At 39.7% G+C, this 16,681-nt stretch overlaps 1 protein-coding gene and 1 non-coding gene across 2 annotated transcripts in view; both read right to left on the reverse strand.

The window, feature by feature from the left end:
• IARS2 (isoleucyl-tRNA synthetase 2, mitochondrial) overlaps positions 1-16,681 on the reverse strand; it is a 71,262-nt gene that overhangs the window by 8,772 nt on the left and 45,809 nt on the right. Inside the window, exons 13-17 of the mRNA XM_021927079.2 lie at positions 13,832-13,934; positions 12,144-12,237; positions 4,986-5,094; positions 2,300-2,402; positions 843-968 (exon numbers count right to left, since the gene is read on the reverse strand). Of these exons, the coding sequence (XP_021782771.2) occupies positions 843-968; positions 2,300-2,402; positions 4,986-5,094; positions 12,144-12,237; positions 13,832-13,934 (535 nt within the window). The remainder of the gene's footprint in view (positions 1-842; positions 969-2,299; positions 2,403-4,985; positions 5,095-12,143; positions 12,238-13,831; positions 13,935-16,681) is intronic.
• LOC116272474 lies at positions 1,634-1,736 on the reverse strand. The gene has a single exon (XR_004181156.1). It is a non-coding gene; the product is annotated as a small nucleolar RNA U13 (small nucleolar RNA).

The raw sequence follows: 16,681 nt of genomic DNA on the forward strand, positions 1-16,681 counted from the left end.
ATTCCAAATAACACTACAAATGTAAAAAAATAAAAGACAAAAAGTACACAACAAACTCTTATTCCAATAGCCCAATTATAGAAACAACCACAGGATTTTTATGCCTAACGACTGAATTTTCATTACATTTCTTTATTACGTTAGGACGAATCACCTTTCAGTAGCCCAGTTTATTCATGTGTGTGGGTCAGAATAATGTTATTTCACTTGCTTCACAGGTGAAAATAAAGATACATGGAAAAATGTGAAAGGTTATTGAGTACATAAATATACAAAATTAATATAATCTATACTATGCTATACATTTTATATATTATATTAATAAAATATAAAGGATATTACATACAAATTACATAAAGTTACTGGTATTACTACCAATGTTTTGAAACAAATAAATTAACACAAGACTTTTTTTTTTGAGACGAGGTCTCACGCTGTCACCAGGCTGGAGTCCAGTGGTGGGATCTTAGGTCACTGCAACCTCCACCTCCTGGGTTCAAGCGATTCTCCTGCCTCAGCCTCCCAAGTAGCTGGGACTACAGGCATGTGCCACCACACCCAGTTAATTTTTTATTTTTAGTAGAGGCGGGATTTCACTATGTTGGCCAGGCTGGTCTCGAACTCCTGACCTCGTGATCCACCCACCTCGGCCTCCCAAAGTGCTGGGATTACAGGCATGAGCCACCATGCCCGGCCAACACAGGAGATTTTTAAAAGCTCACAATATATGGAGAACTCATTTTCATTCAGTTTTTTCAGTGCCAAACAAAATGTGTCTCATTTTTTAAAACACAGATTTGGCAAACCTGTCCTTTAGAAATAGGAAGAATAATGGTTCTAACCTTGCTAATATCATCTCTGGCAGAATTGAGCACGGATGGGCCGATTGCAACTTCGGTGAAGACATTGGAATCAGCTACCCACCAGCGAAGGACATCAGCGCCATAGGGAGGCTCTTTGCTTTGATCCTTTCCATTGAGAAAAAATATATAAACACAATGGCTTTCAATTCCAATTAGCTGAACAGATGTTTTAGGTAAAGCTCCTATTCAGAAATTTTTGAGCACAATACAAATACAAACTATACTAGCATTGTAATGAAATGCAGGCTAACAATCTCAAATTAGGCTGTATCTACAAAAAAAAAAACTGGAAAAAGGAAGAGGGTGCTCTGCAATTTTGTTCAACGCACAAATGCTCATACCTAATCTCTTCCCTGGTCATATCTGTTTCCATCTATTACAGCTGGCAGTTAGACACACAGCAGTGCCAGGGAGGTCTCTACAATAAGGGAGGGGAAGAGGAAGGCCTGCTTTTCCTTTCACTATTTCCTAGCAACTCTGTATACAAAACAATGAATGGTTACAGGATGTTAGGAGGGCAGTAAAAAGCCACAGGAGTTAAAAAATAAAAAATTAAAAAAACAGACAAACGATTTATTTCACAAAAGCAGCTCCAAAACCCCCCCCAAATTATCAGCAACCTCAGATTTGATGTACATTTAGGACCTGCTTTAAAATGTATAATTTTCAACAACATAATAATGAAATGTGCACTTAGAAGTTGTAATCTCATTTTTTCTTTTATCATTTCCATTTAACTATACAATTACACTTCGCACATTTTTTTTCCACTTCAGACAGTAATGTGCCAACACTGTAACAAGGTTTGAGGGAGGCATACCTCACACAATAGTGTGAAAACCCAATCATCACACTTACGAATCACAAAAGGATCTATACATTTTAAAGGCTCTTAGACAATTAAAAAAGGCCAGGTGCAGTGGTTCACACCTGTAATCCCAGCACTTTGGGAGGCCGAGGCGGGCGGATCACGAGGTCGGGAGATCAAGACCATCTTGGCTAACACGGTGAAACCCCGTCTCTACTAAAAATACAAAAGATTAGCCGGGCGTGGTGGCGGGAGCCTGCAGTCCCAGCTATTCGGGAGACTGAGGCAGGAGAATGGCGTGAACCCATGAGGCAGAGCTTGCAGTGAGCTGAAGTCGCACCGCTACACTCCAGCCTGGGCGACAGAGCGAGACTGTCTCAAAAAAAAAAAGAAAAAAAAGAAGAAGAAGAAGGAACAGCATGGTTTGGGACCTAACTGGAGAGTCAGGCCTGAAATGAGGTAAAAGGACCACAATCCCAGCCTCTGCCTTTTTCATTAAAATCATGTGTTATTTGAGAATATAAAAGATAGTTTTTATTTTTACATTGAAGTAACTATCTTAAGGGCTTTGGCTGCCAATTTAAGATCCTTAAAACGAAAATAAAATACATTTTAGAGAATCACCTACCTGTCCTCCATTAACGACAACATCAGGATGAATGACATTCCCAAGAGACTTGGACATCTTTTCTCCCTTTTCTCCAAGGGTAAATCCATGAACAATCACTGTCCTAAAGGGACAAACCAGCTATGTTAATGATAAACACAATTATATCTTTTTGAAGATTACGTATAGCTAAAAAGAGTATCTAAGTTTGACACAAAAATATGATTTTTCTTGACTGATTATGAATGAAAACTTTTCTTTTTCTTTCTTTCTTTTTTTTTTTTTTTTTTGAGATGGAGTCTCACTCTTGTCACCCAGGCTGGAGTACAGTGGCATGATCTCAGCTCACTGCAACCTCCACCTCCCAGATTCAAGAGATTCTCCTACCTACTCCTGACCTCAGGGGATCCACTTAACTCGGCCTCCCAAAGTGCTGGGATCACAGGTATGAGCCACCCCGCCCGGTCGAAACCTTTCCTTAAAAGTCAAATTCAGCTGGGTGCAGTGGCTCACGCCTGTAATCCCAACACTCTGGGAGGCCAAGGCAGGCAGATCAATTGAGGCCAGGAGTTTGAGGCCAGCCTGGCCAACATGGTGAAACCCCGTCTCCACTACAAATACAAAAATTAGCCGGGTATGGTGGCGTGTGCCTGTAGTCCCAGATACTCAGGAGGCTGAGGCATGAGAATCACTTGAACCCAGGAGGCGGAGACTGCAGTGAGCTGAGATCGTCCCACTGCACTCCAGCCTGGGAGACAGAGTAAGACTCCATCTCAAAAAAAAAAATCATTCTTAGCTCATGTATCACAATGGTTAGTGAACTCTCGACTTACACAAAGGAAAACTTTAGATATTTTCATCACTAAACAGATTATTTTCTGAGCTTCTGCTGTGTACTGATTTTATCATTAAAGCTAACCAGTTTAGAAATAGCAAACTACAGAGACAGCAAGATCAGTGGTTGCTAGGGGCCCTAGGGTGGGAGTGGAGATTAGCCACAAATGGGCATGAGAAAACTTTTTAGTGTGTTGGAAATGTTATAAAACCTTTTGTGGTGATAGCGGAAAAACTATATAATTCACTAAAAATCAAAAAAAAAAATGTAATGAAAAAATAAAACCAAGAAAAAGGGCTGGTCGCAGTGGTTCACGCCTGTAATCCCAGCACTTTGGGAAGCCGAGACGGGTGGATCATGAGGTCAGGAGATCAAGACCATCCTCACTAAGATGATAAAACCCCGTCTCTACTAAAAATACAAAACAATTAGCCAGGTGCGGTGTTGGGCGCCTGTAGTCCCAGCTACTCGGGAGGCTGAGGCAGGAGAATGGCGTGAATCCGGGAGGCAGAGGTTGCAGTGAGCTGAGATCGCGCCACTGCACTCCGGGTTGGGCGAAAGAGTGAGATTCGGTCTCAAAAAAAAAAAAAAACAGGAAAAAATATGTCTTAAAAGAGCAGAATATCGTCTCAAAATTATTTTCAAAAGACAATTTGAAAAAAATAGGATCCGCCCTTCTAATGGTCTTTAAAACACATGTTAAGGAACAAAAACATGTAAAAGGGCCAGGCATGGCGGCTCACACCTGTAATCTCAGCACTTTGGGAGGCTCAGGAGCATGGATCACTTGAGATCAGGAGTTCGAGACCAGTCTGGCCAACATGGTGAAACCCTGTCTCTACTAAAAATACAAAAATTAGCCAGGCATGGTGGCATGTGCCTGTAATTCCAGCTACTCGAGAGGCTGAGGCAGGAGAATCGCTTGAACCCGGGAGGCAAAGGTTGCAGTGAGCCAAGATCGCGCCACTGCACTCCAGCCTGGGCGACAGAGCAAGGCTGCGTCTCAAAAAAAAAGCAACATGCAAAACGTTCTGGGATGGATTTTTATCCTAAGAGAGCCACAGTCTTAAGCTAAGCTATTTAGGAATCTTTCTGATTAGTACTTTCACCCACACGTTTGAAAAAGTAATTCTATGTATTAAATGAGAATACCTAATTTAATAAAATTCACGAAAGCAATGTTTCAGCTCACTAGCCACTGTGGATATTACAAATATAAAGGACATCTGCACTCAGGCTGTCTTCTCTCAACCTCGAATATCCTTCCCTACATTCCTCCTGGTCAAGTTTTGCCATAGATCAAGATCTAGTTCTAGGCCAGGCATGGTGGCTCATGCCTATAATCCTACCACTTTGGGAGGCCAAGGCAGGAGGACTGCTTCAGGCCAGGAGTTTGGGACCAGCATGGGCAATGGGAGGAGAATGCATCTCTAAAAAAAAAGTTAAAAATTAGCCAGGTGTGGTGGTGCATGTCTGTAGTCCCAGCTACTCAGGAGGCTGAGGCAGGAGGATTGCTTGAGCCTAGGAGATGGAGGCTGCAGCGAGCTCTGACCACACCATTGCACTCCAGCCTGGGTGACTGAATGAGGTCCTTTCTCAAAAACAAACAAACAAACAAACAAAAAAGAACTACATAAGTTCCCCCAACTACTCCAGTCAATGCTGACTTTTTCTTCAAGGAGTTATGATCTGCATCACACTCACAAGACACGTTGGTGTTGTCTCCTGTGTCCTTTCTCTTTTTTTTACTTCAAATTCTTACAGGACACTGTAAGCAATCAAGGGTGGTGCCTTATCATCTCTATAGTACTCAGCATAGTGCTTCACACACTGGCAGGTACTCAGCAGGTTGGCTGAGGTATAAATACTTACTTATAAGGTGCTTTCTTCCTTGTGGCCACACTTGTTAATAAGGATGACTGAAACCAACCCCCGAGCTGGTCTTTTCCTTCCAAGTACAAATCTGCTCTTTGGTCAGGACCTCAAAATTAAATATTAAAAGAAAAAGACACCCAGAAATTTAAGTAAATTAAAATAGAAAAAGAAGACACTTATTAATTAATAACAATTAGTGGGGAGGAAGGGAAGCAACTTTACAATAGAGGAAACTGGTAGACGCCACCTTAACCAAGAAAGTGACCAAAGTTACATATCACCAGTAATAACAGGACAGAGATATATCATGTGACTTCTGAAATGATGTATAGAAATAAACACAGTATCCTTTCTGCGATATTCCTACCTAAAATGCATAACGTGAATCTAATCATGACAATGCATCCCACAAACCCAGAGAGACCATCTACAAAATAAACCTGTACTACATGAATGTCAAGGTCATGAAAGACACAGAACAAGAACTAGAGAGACATGACAATCAAATGTGACATGTGATCTCAGATTAGATCTTGGGTCCTTTTTTTTTCCTCTTTCCACATAGGAGTGTGGTAAAATTAGTAAGTTCTACAGACAGTTAACAGTATGGAATCAATGTTAATTCCCTAATTTTGATGTCTGTGTTGGTTACGTTAAGAGATCATCTGTGTTTTGGGGAAATATATATTAAAGTATTGAGATAAAAGATGCATCTTTTCCTCTACATATACATACATAGAGAGGACATATAAAGCAAATGTAGTAGAATGTTAACGTTAACATTGGAAAATCTAGATGAAGAAGAGCATGCTGTGATTCTTTATAATACTTTATGACTTTTCAAAATAAAAGGGTTTTCAAAAAAAGTAACATGAGGTCTTTGATGAAGATTACATCCATATTTTAAATCTAAACTCACAACTCTCAAAGCCCCCATAATCCCTTTTATTTATAAAATTATGATTTGTCCTTATATCCTAAGATTGAAGATTTAGTGTTGCAAATTTTATGTAAGAAAGATTACCTGAGTGGAGGTGGGGAAACAAAATTTAAATAACTGAATCAAACCAATTCAATTACACCAATATTACTGAGCACTTGTTACATAGCAGGCATTGTGTTAGATCCTGGGGAAATCTGGACTCTGCTTCTTGGAGCTGACATCTAGTAGGGTAGATTTTATGTTAAACAAGAAGTAACTGTGATGGGGCCGGGTGTGGTGTCTCACGCTTGTAATCCCAGTACTTTGGGAGGTGGAGGCTGGCAAATCCTGAGGTCAGGAGTTCAAGACCAGCTTGACCAACATGGCGAAACCCCATCTCTAAAAATACAAAAATTACCTGGGCATGGTGACGGGCGCCTGTAATCCCAGCTACTTGGGAGGCTGAGGCAGGAGAATCACTTGAACCCAGGAGGCAGAGGATGCAGTGAGCAGAGATTGTGCCACTGAACTCCAGCCTGGGCGACAGAGTGAGACTCTGTCTCAAAAAAAAAAAAAAAAAAAAGAAAAGAAATAACTGTGATGGGTGTTACCAAGGAGAAAATAAAGGGTTTAACCTAGTCTGTGCAGCCAGGAAAGTCTGAGATAATGTAAGAAAGTAAATGCATATGCAGTGAAAAAAAAATCTCTAGCTAGACTGAGAAAATAGAAAAGAAGATCCAAATAAACAAAACCAGAAGTGAAAAAGGAGACATGGGGCCGGGCGCCGTGGTGCACACCTATAATCCCAGAACTTTGGAAGGCAGAGGCAGGTGGATCACAAGGTCAGGAGTTCAAGACCAGCCTGGTCAAGATGGTGAACCCCCATCTCTACTAAAAATGCAAACATTAGCCAGGCATGGTGACAGGCACCTGTAACCCCAGTTACTTGGGAGGAATGAGGCAGAGAATTGCTTGAACCTAGGAGGTGGAGTTTGCAGTGCGACGAGATCAGGCCACTGCACTCTAGTCTAGGCGACAGAGCAAGACTCCATCTCCAAAAGAAAAAAAAAAAGATAAAGGAGACATATAACAGACAACAGAGAAATACAAAGGATCATCAGAGACTACTATAAACAAATGTACACTAACACATAGGAAAACCTGGAGGAAATGGATAAACCCCTGGACACATACAACCTACCAAGATTAAACCGGGAAGAAACAGAACAGTAAGAAGTAACTGGACTGAATAAGCAACACAAAGTCTCCCAACAAAGAAAAGTCTAGGACAAGATGGCTTTACTGCTGAATTCTACCAAATACATAAAGAACAACAACAATTCTGCTCAAACTACTCCAAAGAATCCAAGAAGAGGAAACTCTTCTTAAATCACTGTACAAAGCCAGCATTACCCTGATACTAAAACCAGGCAAAGACACAACAAAAAAGAAAACTACAGGCCAATATCTCTGTTGAACAAAGACACAAAAATCCTCAACAGGTTGGGTGTGGTGACTCACACCTGTAATCTCAACACTTTGGGAGACCGAGGCAGGTGGATCATGAAGTCAGGAGGTCGAGACCATCCTGGCTAACATGGTGAAACCCATCGCTACTAAAGATACAAAAAATTAGCTGGGCATAGTGGTGGGTGCCTGTAGTCCCAGCTACTGGGGAGGCTGAGGCAGAAGAATTGCTTGAACCTGGGAGGCAGTGGTCGCAGTGAGCTGAGATCGTGTCACTGCACTCCAGCCTGGGCGACAGAGCAAGATTCCGTCTCAAAAAAAAAAAAAAAATTCAACGTGGCCAGGCATCGTGGCTCATGCCTGTAATCCCAGCACTTTGGGAGGCCGAGGGGTGCTGATCATTTGAGGTCAAGAGTTTGAGACCAGCCTGGCCAACATGGTGAAACCCCATCTCTATTAAAAATATAGAAATGCTGGGCACAGTGGCTCGTGCCTGTAATCCCAGCACTTTGGGAGGCTGAGGCGGGTGGATCACCTGAGGTGGGGAGTTCGATTCCAGCCTGACAAACATGGAGAAACCCCATCTCAACTAAAAATACAAAATAAGCCGGGCGTGGTGGCACATGCCTGTAGTCCCAGCTACTTGGGAAGCTGAAGCAGGAGAATCGCTTGAACCCGGGAGGTGGAGGTTGCAGTGAGCCTAGGTTGTGCCATTGCACTCCAGTCTGGGCAACAAGAGTGAGACTCCATCTCAAAAAAATAAATAAATAAATAAAAATTAACCAGGTGTGGTGGCACATGCCTATAATCCCAGCTGCTCAGGGGGCTCAGGCAGAAGAATCACTAGAACTCGGGAGGTGGAGGTTGCAGTGAGCCAAGATTGTGCCACTGCATTCCAGCCTGGGCGACAGAGCGAGACTCCATCTCAAATAAATAAATAAATAAAGATTCAATGCAATTCCATGCATGGGAGGAAGGGAGGAAGGGAGGAAGGAAGGAAGGAAGGAAGGAAGGAAGGAAGGAAGGAAGGAAGGAAGGAAAATAGACCCTTACCTCTCATCATACACAAAAATCAACTCAAAAGAGAGACTTAAATCTAAGGTCCCCAACTATGAAACTACTAGAGGAAAACATAGGAGAAATCCTCTAGGATATCGGTCTAGGCAAAACTGTTATGGCTAAGACTTCAAAAGCACAAGTAAAGGAACAAAAACAGACAAATGGGGCTATATTAAGAAAAAGTTGTAGCACAATGAAGGAAACAATCCACACAGTGAAGAGACAACCTGTAGAATGGGAGAAAATATTTGCAAACTATTTGTCTGACAAGGGACTAATATTCAGATTATAAAGGAATTCAAGTAAAGAAACAGCAAAAACAAGAAACAACAAAAAAAAAAACTCACTGCAAAGTGGGCAAAGGGTCTGAACAGACATTTCTCAAAGGATGTCATATAAATGGAAAACAGGTATATGAAAAAATGTTCAACATCCCTAATCATCAGGGAAGTGCAAATCAAAAACACAGTGACATATCATCTTACCCCAGTTAGCCCAGAATGGCTATTATGAAAAAGAAAGTAACAAATGATGGCAAGGATGTAGAGAGAACAGAACTATTATACACTGTTGGTGGGAATGTAAATTAGTACAGCCATTATAAAAAACATTATCAAGGTTTCTTTTCAAAAAACTAAAAACAGAACTATCATATGATCCAGCAATCCCACTACTAGGTATTTATGCAAAGGAAATAAAATCAGCATATCAACTGGATACTTACATCTCCATGTTTATTACAACGCTACTCACAATAGCCAAGATATGGAATCGGTCTAAGTATCCATCAAAGATGAATGGATAAAGAAAATGTGATAAATATATATAATGAAATACTATTCAGCCATAAAAAAGAATGAAATCCTGTCATTAGCAGCAACATGGATGGAACTGGAGGTCATGATGTTAAATGAAATAAGCCAAGCATAGAAAGACAAATACTCCATAATCTCACTCATATGTGGGAGTTTAAAAAGTTGATCTTATGGAGGTAGAAAGTAGAATGATAGTTACCAGAGGCTGGGAAGGGTGAGAGGGAGGGATGAAGAGAGTTTGGTTAATGGGGATAGAAAAGGAGTTACATATACGGGATAAATTCTAGTGTTTAATACAATAGGGTAAATATAGTAACAATTTATTGCATATTTCAAAATAACTAGAAGAGAAGATATAAAATGTTCCCACCAAAAGAAATGGTAAATGTTTGGGTAAATGTTTAAATACCCTCATTTGATCATTACATATTGAATGCACCTATCAAAACACTACAAGTACTCAATATGTACAATTATTATGAATTAATTTAAAATTTTTCTGTTGCAGTGAAAATTATTTGGTTAAGAATATTACACTCTGGCCAGGTGCGGTGGCTCACATTTGTAATCCCAGCACTTTGGGAGGTTGAGGCAGGTGAATCACTTGAGGCCAGGAGTTTGAGACCAGCCTGGCCAACACAGTGAAACCCCTTCTCTACTAAAAATACAAAAATTAGCTGGGCATGGTGGCACATGCCTGTAATCCCAGCTACTCAGGAGGCAGAGGCAGGAGAGTCACTTGAACTCAGGAGGTGAAGGCTGCAGTGAGCTGAGATCGTACCACTGCACTCCATCCTGGGCAACAGAGTGAGACACTCTCTCAAAAAAAAAAAAAAAAAATCACACTCTAGAAGTATTATGACTAAACTCTATCAGATAGGTTTTTATGACCGTTTTCATGGATTTTAAACCACTCGACGGCGCCAAATATAACATGCACTCACTGCACTTGGTAATGTAAAAATGATTTCAGAAACTGAAAAGCAACAACGGTAGTACCATTAATTCTCACAAAGCCTAAAGCAGTGAATAAACTTTGAAATACACTATACCTCACGGTTTCACAATTGGCATACTCTTTTCTGAAATTCAGAATGCTGCCCAAAATGTGCCAGCAGGAAACTCTTCTTCCTACTACCTTAAGTAGTGGTATTGACCTGCATTTTCAATACAGAGTCATGCATTGCTTAACAATAGAGATATACTCTGAGAAATGTGCCCTTAGGTGATTTCATCATTGTGTGAACATCATAGAGTGTACTTACACAAACCTCAATGGGATAGCCGACTCTACATCTAGCCAACATGGCACAGTGTATTGCTCCTAGGCTACAAACCTGCACAGCATGTTACTGTACTGAATACTGCAGGCAATGTCAGCACATGGTACGTATTTGTGTATCTAAACATATCTAAACACAGAAAAGGTACAGTAAAAATACAGTAGTCATCCCTTGATATATGCAGAGGATTGGTTCTAGGACCAAGCAACCCCCCAGCCCCCTACCCCTACATGTACCAAAATCTGTGAATACTCAAATACAGCAGTCCCAAAGCTGGCCCTGCTGAACCTGCATATATGAAAAGTCAGCCCTCCCTTTCTATATGTGAGTTTCAAAATCCTGAGAATACTATATTTTCCATCTGTATTTCATTGAAAAAGATTGCATATAAGTAGACCTGTGCAGTCAGAACCCTGTTGTTCAGCAGTCAAATTTATTATCATCTTGTGGGGCCATCATCATGTATGCAGTCTGCTACTGACTGCAATGTCATTATGTAACACATAACTGTAATTTAGGGAAGCAAAGTACCAAAACTTGCAGTATTTTCCCTCAAATATGCTGGGAGAAAATTATGAAATAATAATTCTAAAAATCACTACAAAAAAATTATAAAAATATGTAACTTATATTTGGCCATTATTATTACGCACGTTTTATCTGTAATAGAGAGAAAACATGAATTTACATGCATTTTTGTTTTTCAAATTTCCTAAGCTGAAAGAGATCCACCTACTAGGAATCCCATTGTGCGATTCGTAGACAAGCTACTTTTCCCACATACCCTTACTCCGGAAAGCAAACAGGGTCTCTCGGGCCAAAGCTGGCCCTTAGTAAGAGTGTGAGGAACTGTGTGATCCATCACTGCTTCCGTGACATCTCATCCCTGTCTCCAACTTCACAGTGATAACAATCCCTGTTCTTCATTTGAACTCTATCTTTTCACTTAGTTGCCTTAAAAATATTTCTTCTCAAGCATCTAAACATATCCTCTGACACGTGCCTTCTCCTACTACTCCTTTCTAATTCCTGCCCAGTGTCTCTCCTTTCTCTTTATCCAATCAGTCAAAAACATTCCCTAATTATCAGTAAGTATAAAAGTTAGTCGGCTGTTTGTACAGAGAGGAGAAAAAGCCACAAAAAGCAATGTAGTATAGAAGATGAGAACTGAAAATCAGGGTACTTGAGTTCCAGTTTGACACTATTAAGCTATGTGACCATCAACTAACTTGGCTCTAAGTCAATTTCATTTTCTCTTCTGAAAAATGATGAGGTCAGACTATTTCAGTGACTTTGTTTTACAAAACTGGGTGCCTTGGGGTTGCCAAGTGGCCAAGGAGAATGAACTGGTTGAAAGGAGGAAAAATATTCCCATTTTTAACTATTTTCTGTATTGTAAATTCTAAATGAAATTTCATCTAGAAAAACAGAAAAAGGTTTAGAAATCATTGGATTGAGTAAACTCTAAGGGTCCTTCCAGGTCTAAAATATAGCAGATCTCTAAATAAAGCACACACACAAAAAAGGTTTTGATCATAGATCCCTTCTAAATACCAATTCCATATTTTCAAAACGTCTTGATCAGCATATATCTATTTTTTAAAATTACCTGGAAGAACATGAGACCATGAAGTTCCACTATCAAACCAGATGTCCAAAATATCCTGACCTGGAACATATTCCAAGGCATCAGGGCCACCAACCTAGTAAGATCATGTAAAAGCATGTTAGGTACACAAAGATCACAATACAGACAACAAATACTGTACCCCAAAAGTCTTCAGAAATGAAATGCAACCATTAAGTTCACATTTTTAGATGAAATTTACAGTATTTTTAAGCATTTCACAGTTAAGTACAACTCCCTCCATTCACATTGAAAAGTATCTGTGGCCACTGAATTACACGTTTACCAATGTAATCTGAATTGGTTTCTATTTTCTTGAAATTAACTTTAAATTTGGATATTTTAATGTGTGATACAATCAGCTAACTCTACTACAGATCCTACAAAGGCCTGATGTAACATTAGGCACTGTTCTCTCACAGTAAATTACATGAGCTTAGTTAACATTAATCAATCCTGGCCCTCAATGAGGTAACAATTGACCCTCGCATTCCACTACTTTATTAACTACTACACTTTGGTTTTTTTTTGGTTTTTTTTGTTTTTTTTTTTTTTTGAGACAGAGTCTCACTCTGTCGCCCAGCTTGGAGTGCAATGGCACAATCTTGGCTCACTGCAATCTCCGTCTCCTGGGTTCAAGCAATTCTTCTGCCTCAGCCTCCTGAGTAGCTGGGACTCAAGGCATGTTGTGCCACCATGCCTGGCTGATTTTTTGTTTTATCTTTTCTTTTTTTTTTTGAGACAGAGTTTCACTCTGTTGCCCAGGCTACAGTGCAGTGGTGCAATCTCTGCTCACTGCAAGCTCTGCCTCCCGGGTTCACGCCATTCTCCCACCTCAGCCTCCCGAGTAGCTGGGACTACAGGGGCTCACCATCGCGCCCAGCTAATTTTTTGTATTTTTAGTAGAAACGGGGTTTCACCGTGTTAGCCAGCATAGTCTTGATCTCCTGACCTCATAATCCACCCACCTCGGCCTCCCAAAGCGCTGGGATTACAGACGTGAGCCACTGAGCCCTGCCTTTTTTTTTTTTTTTTTTTTTTAGCAGCGATGAGGTTTCACCATGTTGGCCAGGCTGGTTTTGAATTCCTGACCTCAGGTGATCCGCCCATCTCGGCTTCCCAAACTGCTGGGATTACAGGTGTGCACCACTGCACCCGACCTAATACTACACTTTGTTTTGGGGGGACGGGCTCTCACTCTGTAACCCAGGCTGCAGTGCAGTGGTGCAGTCTCAGCTCGCTGCAACCTGTCTTCCAGGCTCAAGCCATCCTCCCACCTCAACCTCCCGAGTAGTTGGGGCTACAGGCGCATGCCACAATGCCTAGCTAATTTATATATATATATATATATATTTTTTGTAGAGACAGGGTTTTGCCATGTTAACAGCCCAGGCTGGTCTCAAACTCATGGACTCAAGCTATCTGCTTGCCTCAGCCTTTCAAAGTGCTGGGATTACAGCACTTAAATACTACACATCACACCCAGCCTTAAATACTACAGTTCTATAGTTAAACAAAATATCTACTTTCAAACTGCATTAGCTTCTAATTTACAGTAAATAAATTTGTTAACTTTACATAAGATGCTTTTTTAACTCTCAAGAATTTCCCTTGTTGTCATCAAGTCCTGTAATACACACAAAAGCTGTTAAATACAAACAGAAATTTACCTCAGATAAGACTTCTTTTGGAAGAAGTTGCTCAGGGGGAAGAGTCCACCAGACATCACTGCCGTGCTGTTCCACTAGTTTAACAATATGCTCAATGGTTTGGCTATTTCAGGGGGGACATGGCAGAATTATTCAATTAACTATTGTGATGAATAACAAACAATTTAAAATTAACAAATAGTGATTTCTTTTCCTATCTTTTTCCTCAAACCTTAGTTTGAAAAGCTGCTATCATTTTAAATTGAATATAAGTAAAAAATTGATTATACATATCCTTAAAAAGAAAAAAAAAAGAGCTTCTTCTGACCACCTTGTTTCCATTACTGATTTACCTATTTCATACTAATCTATTTTCTATACAGGTACTTATACTCGAAACCTCCTAATTATCTTTCCTCTTCTGATTTCTCCTAAATTAAACCAACACATTATCTCAGTTCTACCTTTGACAGTTTACAGTGGTTCCCACTCACACTCTATCAGTCCAACCTCATTTCCTGAAAACTAAACTGATGCAATCAATGGTCTGAAAGCACTTCCCCCTACCCTCATCCCTTTACTTTACAAAACAGACCTTGAAATAGATGCATTCCTAAACTGCTTTTATCACACTAATTCTCTGCTTGAAAACTTTCCAGGACTCCCTCCCTGCTTACAGGCATCTGCATAAGATACAATGCCATACTAGAGCAGAGACTGTGATGACAGATATCCAGGCTTATATTCTGACTGTCACTTTGTATTTATGATCATGCACAAGTACTAAAACTTCTTTAAGACCTAGCTTTCCCTTCTGTTAAGAACAATCTAATTCATTGTTCAGAAACTACTGAACACCTCCAGCGTCTTGGGTACAGGCACTAGAGATACAGCAGTTGGCAAAATACGCAAGACCCTCCCCTGATGAAACTTAACATTGTAGTAATCCTAGACACTTCCCTCGAACAACTACAAACTAAATGAGACTATACATGTAAAACTTAGTACAGTACCTAACACATGACAGAAAGCCAATCAACCCCTATCAAATAAACAACAGAACTGGTCATATCTTTGGGAAGATAGACAGTAATAAATTATTTGAAAATTAAACTCAAGGAAATAAAAGCATACTATAGTGTCTCACAAAAATAACATTTTTAATTTATTAGAATATTGACTTTATTATTGCAGCTTTGTTGCTATTACAGCTTCCTCTAGTTGCTTTTCATTCAGTCACAGTACATATAATGGCCAAGAGCATGGATCCTGCCAGCAGGGGGCTTTAGCTTAATTTCTGGCTCCACGACTTGAACCTGGGCAAGGCACTTAACATTTCTGTGCCTCAGTTTCCTCATTTGTAAAACACAAATAGTAAAAGCATCATTAAGAGACTTCCTATGAATATTAACTGAGTTAATAAATATAAAACACATAGAACAATATCTGGCACATTTGAATAAATATTATGTACGCATTATTCAGACTGATTATTTGACGTCAGGTCTGGGCCTGATAATTCACAGATAAATGAAGTGTTTACCAAAAATTGTTGTGGAAGGCAAAATCAAATGAGTATAAATTAAATATGCTCTACAGGCCGGGCACAGTGGCTCACGCCTGTAATCCCAGCACTTTGGGAGGCCAAGGCGGGTGGATCACGAGGTCAGGAGATTGAGACCATTCCGGCTAACATGGTGAAACCCCATCTCTATTAAATACAAAAAAAATTAGCCGAGCATGGTGGCAGGTGCCTGTAGTCCCAGCTACTGGGGAGGCTGAGGCAGGAGAATGGCGTGAACCCAGGAGGCAGAGCTTGCGGTGAGCCGAGATCACGCCACTGCACTCTAGCCTGGGCAACAGAGCGAGACTCCGTCTCAAAAAAAGCAATAAATAAACAAATAAATATGCTCTACAAATTTAAATTTGAAATACCTTATAAAAGCTGGATATCACTAAGTTGGTATTCTATGAAGGATAGATTTTAAAAGTATAATGCTACCATCATGTACTTTGAAGAACTTACAATGAGAAAGGAAAATGGGCATAAATGCATGTTTCTAAGACACTGAATCATTTTAGATGGACTTTAACAGTAAAGATAAACTTTTATGTTATCAGACCATAAAAACCTTATGTAATAACTACCTAGTTATATGACAATAGTATTTAGTTACATATTACTATCTTACATAGTTTGTCCAGAACATTTTCAGTTAAGAAAATATGAACATAGTATAACAGAAAAACCTGAATAAATCTAAAGACCAAAAGAAAAAAAAAAAAACAAAAGATTACAACCACAAAAGAGAGATACTAGTAAAGTACATTTACACGCAAATATATGCACAATTACAGTACATAATGCTTCATACTAATGAAATTCTCAGTAAAAAATAGTAATTCTAAAAATGGGTATCATTTGCCTTTCTTTTTTAAAATGTTATCATTAGACTGCCAAGTTTAGGTAAAGAGTAAAATAAAACAGTAAATGTATTGGAAAAACACATAAAAATAATATCAAAGTAAAAGTAAATGTCTCAAATTTCATATTAATTTAGCAAATACAGTAGAAATGTTAGGATAAAGAATATTAACCAGAAGCATGTATACATATACCACGTATCTTTTTCAAAGCACTTTACAAGCACTTGCTAACTGGATTCACAGAAATACACAGTGGGTCTTGACAGATGATTTGTTTTGCACCTTAGGGTTCCTTAAATTATGAGGCTAAGCAAGTAACAGTTAAAATCAGGGCTTGATTTGTGTTTCCTAAATCATATATAGTTTGGTGTGCTGTTTTTACTTCTTTATTCTGCCTGTCTAACTCATCTATAAAGACAACACTGTAACTGAATTCACACTCGT

This window comes from Papio anubis, chromosome 1, assembly GCF_008728515.1.
Source record: "Papio anubis isolate 15944 chromosome 1, Panubis1.0, whole genome shotgun sequence".
NCBI classification, from domain to species: domain Eukaryota; kingdom Metazoa; phylum Chordata; class Mammalia; order Primates; family Cercopithecidae; genus Papio; species Papio anubis.